This window comes from Drosophila ananassae (genome assembly GCF_017639315.1).
Source record: "Drosophila ananassae strain 14024-0371.13 chromosome Y unlocalized genomic scaffold, ASM1763931v2 tig00000131, whole genome shotgun sequence".
Classification (NCBI taxonomy): domain Eukaryota; kingdom Metazoa; phylum Arthropoda; class Insecta; order Diptera; family Drosophilidae; genus Drosophila; species Drosophila ananassae.
In genome coordinates, this window is record NW_025319076.1 from 118,097 (window position 1) to 123,371 (window position 5,275).

General features: G+C 45.5%; 1 protein-coding gene across 1 annotated transcript; it reads right to left on the reverse strand.

The window, feature by feature from the left end:
- Positions 1-1,176: 1,176 nt before the first annotated feature.
- LOC123258237 lies at positions 1,177-2,209 on the reverse strand. The gene is made up of 2 exons (XM_044718111.1): positions 1,444-2,209; positions 1,177-1,349 (listed from the first exon to the last, which is right to left on the reverse strand). Exons 1-2 carry the CDS (start codon positions 2,207-2,209, stop codon positions 1,177-1,179), a joined length of 939 nt encoding a protein of 312 aa, XP_044574046.1.
- Between the last annotated feature and the right edge of the window lie 3,066 nt (positions 2,210-5,275).

Sequence of the window (5,275 nt, forward strand, 5' to 3'; positions counted from 1 at the left end):
ATAATAGGGGCTGCTGGTTCGTTTTTTGCACCACTCTTCGTATCTTCGTTGATCATGTCGTTGCTCTTCTTTCGAGTTATTGGTCCTTATTATGGCCGTATGAAATGGACCTGCCATGAGCGGGACTCCAACATCCAGGAGTTCATGGATGAATATTGTCGCAGCCTCCGCTTACGCTGCTCTGATCTTCACTTCTGGTACTATGGCCGCATTCTTCCTCGCCGCGGTACCCCCGCCTCTCTGGGAATGGAGGATCGCGATCTCATTATTGTCCAGTTTCGACCGTTTGGCCGTATTTCCCGACGGCGCCTCTCTCGTCGTTCCGCTTGGAGCAGTGATGACAACCTTTCTACTGATAGTGGTGCTTCCTCGATGGGTACCAGTGATGGAGAAGCTTCTTAAGATTACCTTAATTTAATAAACCCTTCTTATAACTATGTATGTCTTGCTTGCCTTTTACTGTGGAGTCTCTGGATCGTACACTTCAAATCTCTTGTGGTGTCCAACATGGCCAGCCCGGGTCGTTGTTCGACCAGCTGGAATTCTTCTCCTTGGGTTATTGTCGTCCTCCGGTGATGGGTTGCTGAGGTGTTCTTCCGGGCACACCGCGTGTACCCTGCCCATGCGGCTATGAGGATTGCTACTCCTGACATTATTACTCCGGAATATTGATGAACCAGATTCCAGTCTGCCTCGTTGTCCACCTCTTCCTGTGCTTGCTTTGTCCATGTTTTTAACCCCTGCACCTCTGCATGTAGTTGGTCTAGCTGATCTAATGTTGCTTCCAACTGTCCTTCTGTTGTCCTTATTTTTTCATGTGATGGCCACTCGTGAACGTAACTACCTGACATCCTTATTGTTCCTGATGAGTTAAACTGTGCCCGCCCCAACAATGTAATGGTCGGGCTTGGGATCACACAATCTTGCCTGATTGTCAGCTTGCCTACTTCGTCGATGATGATTTGATCTTTTTCGTCCGAGCATACATAGGTCATTGTTATTGGCTTCATTGTCCCAAAGATCCATGCATTCTGCTCTGTTAATTGAACCCAATAACTGGTCCCCTTGATTGGTTCTGGCTTACATTCCCTTGCCCGATGTCTTGATAGTGCCGCCATCGTACAAGGGAGTTGATGGGCGTCCGGGCCCAATAGTGTTTGCTTATATTCGCATACCTTATTTCCGTTCGTCCCGCTGATACACTGACTGAGGTGTTCTTGATTGATCGCAAAGTTTCCGATGATCATCGACTGCTAGATATTTTGTTTCCGTCTTGGTTATCACCAGGCCTTCTCTCGTTATTTGTGGAATTGACTCCATCCGATATACTGTGAATTCGTCTTCTTCGACTAATGGAACACTCGTATGGAACATTAGTAAGTCCTCGGTTTCTTGTACCCTTGTGGTCGCCAGTCGATATATGTAAGTCTCGTGCTGTCTCACTTGTGATGGGTAATCGTCTTCCCGGTGGAAGGTGTGTTTGTATTTTTGTGATCACCTGTTTCACTTGTTCTACCGACACCAATGCAGGGACAGCATCCTGAACTCGACGAATGTGACTTGCCACGACGACGAACTCTGAAACTGCATGTGGCAGATACCGATCAGCCGCATGGCTTCTCACCTTGATTCTGGCCAGGATGGCTTCTAGGTCCTGCATCCTCTTCTGCGTTTCGATCGTCGTACTCCGCATAATGTTGATGGTGGTATCCAGAACTGACGTCTGGTTCTCTACTATTTTATGCGTGATGCTTTCTTGGGTTCTTAGTTTACCAATAATTTCTTCCATCCGTTTGGCGTACTGATCATCGAGTACTCCGAACAGCCCATTCGCGATATTTCCAACGATGTTCAGTGCTCCGCGTTTTTGCCGTTGATGATGCATTAACTGATCAGCATCTTGGATTTCTGCCACTTCCTGTTGCAATGTTTGTATGATCGTGGGACAGACCTCGTAAGCCGTTGGGCACCATTGTTTTATAGATTGGATGCCTCGTTTGACCGTCTTGATCTCTCGGGCCAGCTGACTGAGATCAAAAAATGTGATGAGTGTCCATTCGGCAGATTTGATTGATATCCTATCAGTGGCTTCTATGATGGTCCTGGTTACATTGTTGATTGGTGTGATGACAACCGGGTTATTAGCCTTCCTTTCAGGTGGAGGGGGTGTGGGCAGAGTCAGTCCGGGTATCACCCAGATGAGTACCATTGTTAAGTCAAGCATTTTTTTTTTTTTTTTTTTTTTTATTTTAGAGGTCGGGTTCTTCCTTCTTATCGTTGATTGGTAGCACCGCCAGTCGATGTATGGCACGAGTTATATTGCCGAATGTTGTCCGTATTTCTGCCACTCGGATCTCGCCGTCTTTACCAGGATGGACTGCTACGATGCGTCCCAGGGGCCAGTTCAACGGAGCGATGTTGTCTTCCTTTATTATAACCAGATCACCAATCTTTACTGTTTTGCAACTTCTTGGCCACTTCGATCGATTCTGTAGCTCATGTAAGTACTCGTGGCTCCAACGTGTCCAGAATTCCTTTCGTAGTTGTTCGATCCGCTTCCACCGAGTGAGTAACCCTGTGCGTCGCCTTGATTGGTGAATATCAGGTGATGCCGTTAGAGGTTTTCCAATCAGGAAGTGCCCTGGCGTTAATGCCGTAAGATCCCTCGGGCTGGAAGAGACGGATGTCAACGGACGAGAATTTAAAATAGCTTCAATATCGATGACTATGGTTTCAAGTTCTTCATGAGTTAGTGTAGCGGTATATAGTGTTCGTTTCAGTAAGTGCTTGGCTGATTTCACCGCGGCTTCCCATAGGCCTCCGAAATGGGGTGCCCGAGGTGGTATAAACTTGAATTCTATGCTCAGATTTGCGCAGGTCTTGTGTATCAGTGCTTGTGCCTCTTCGGCGAAAATTGCTTCTTTTACTTCTGATAGTTCATTGCAGGCTCCAACAAAATTAGTCGCGTTGTCGCTATAGATTTTCGCTGGTAATCCTCGTCGTCCGCAAAATCTCTTTAACGCCGCCAGGAAGGCTTGGGTAGTCAAGTCTGTGACCACCTCTAGGTGTACTGCCTTGGTTGAAAAACAGCAGAAGACTGCTAGATACACCTTATGTGGTCGTTTTCCTCGAATTTTTATGAATGACCCATACTAATCGAATCTAGATATCTTCATTTGAAAAAACCCGCTTTCAAAACATTTTTGGTGGCAACCCTGTAGTGTTGCCACTCAAACAAAGTTAGCTGCTTGAGAGACCCTGCAATGTGTGCTTGCTGCTTTGTTTGAAAAAAAAGTTTTAAAAATCTAAAAATGGAAATTCCTTGCGAATGTAATTATTAATGCAAATTAGCTTAAACATTTGTTATTATATGTCTTGTTGTCCAACTGTGAACTGGTTTATATGTGTATCTTTATAGATTTGAACTAACAATTGTGTTTGTGTTTTGTGGAGAATAACTTATTAATGGCACAGCCTTGCAAAAGAGTAAGAACGAGAAATTAACTACAAAAGTGTCCTTGTTGTCATACAATTAACTATTTTTGCTCCTTTTTGGTAAGCTTGCGTTTATCAGGCACATATGTGTTTGGTCACGGGGCTCTTCTTGCAATTTGGGAAAGCAACAAACGCTCGCGAGAAGCCTTGGAGACTTACATATTCGACAAATTGAATGACGATCATCAAATCGAAACAATAAACCAAAAAATATCAAATAAAATTACTAACTTTATTAATTACATTAATAAACATTTGCCACGATGCTGCCGAAACATAAAGCGATTTAAACAAAAACACGCCATGTGGCTAGCGGCAATATGACTATACGACTTTCTGATATAAATGAATCCCCACAGAATAAAGGTGGTCGTCCGAAATTGACATATGAAGCTGCTGGTAAACGACTCAAAATAAAGCTGGCATCTGAACTTGCGATAGCAAATCAAAATTCAACCCCTTTGTTACTACACGCTGCTAACATTTCTGCCAGAAAATCAACTGAAAATGAAGTTATAAAAAAATCTGATAGAACTGGATTGCTGGCTCCGAGTCCAATTACTTCTGAAAAGGCATTCGCTTTTTTTTATGGAAAATGGGTTTACTAAGCAGCAATACATAAATGTAAAACAACTTAGTAAACAACATGGCTGCGACATTTACCCCTCTTATTCGAAAATAGCCGAGGTGAAATTAAAATGTAGACCTGCTGGAATAGAATGCACCGAAAATGAAGCAAAAGTTTCCATGCAAAACTTATTGAACCATACCGCTTCAAGAATATTACTGATGCAAAAGGAAGTTTGTGAAATACTTTCAGATGTTAGGTTAGGTTAGGTTAGGGCGGTGATGCAAGGGGGTCATAGAACACCCCCTCACTTCCACTTGAGCCGCAAGGGCTCCTTGTGCTGCCGCTGGAGCAAGGGTTTCACCGAGATGCTACCCCCCCCCCTTCCTGTCTACCAGGGTGCGTATAAATGCCTAGACTTCCTATGGCGGCCCATGGTCCCAGCCTGCTTTTTTTATGAAGGCGACCAGTCCGCGTGGAGAGATCTCTGAGAGATCGCTAAGGTCCGAGAGTTCTTGGGACCCGAAGTGTTTGAGCCTGCTGCGTCCAAGTGCCGGGCAGTGGCATAAGAGGTGCGATACCGATTCTACCTCCTCTTCATCCCTGCAGCTCCTGCAGAAATCATTGTGAGGGACTGCAAGCCTGGCCGGGTGCTCACCTATTAGCCAGTGCCCAGTGATTGCCCCAATCGCTAGGCTGCATTCCGGTCTAGTCAGAGCAATGAGTCTCGCCGATCTTTTCTGAGAGCGTGTCGGCCAGATCAAACGTGATGTTTTACAGGTCTGGAGATTATTCCATTTCCTATTGGCTGCCAGGTCGAAAAACTCCCTGCACTTTAGCCTGCAAGTAGCCAAGGGTATGCCTACAAGTTCTTTCTCCGGTAGGAGAGGGTTGGTAGTCCCTGCCCTAGCTAGTTCATCTGCAGCACAGTTTCCCTCGTGGTCCCTGTGACCGGGAACCCAGATGAGGTTGATGTCAAGCTGTTCAGCCATCTCGTTGAGAGATCTGCGACAGTCATTGACTGTCCTGGAGTTGGATGCGAATCCGTCAAGTGCCTTGAGCGCTGCTTGACTATCTGAGAAGATACATATTGTACCCCGATTTCCCCTTAGAGCTGGGGATTCAAGTGCTTCCTTAATGGCTACTACTTCAGCCTGGAACACACTGCAGTGGTCAGGGAGTCTGAAGGACTCCTTTAGGCTCAGATGCTCG

Coding starts and splice junctions, on each gene's coding strand:
- LOC123258237 (XM_044718111.1), bottom strand. CDS start 2,209: ATGGTACTCATCTGGGTGATACCCGGACTGACTCTGCCCACACCCCCT. Junction 1,350..1,443: donor AAGACGATTACCCATCACAA/GTGAGACAGCAC, acceptor GTGTTCCATTAG/TCGAAGAAGACGAATTCACA.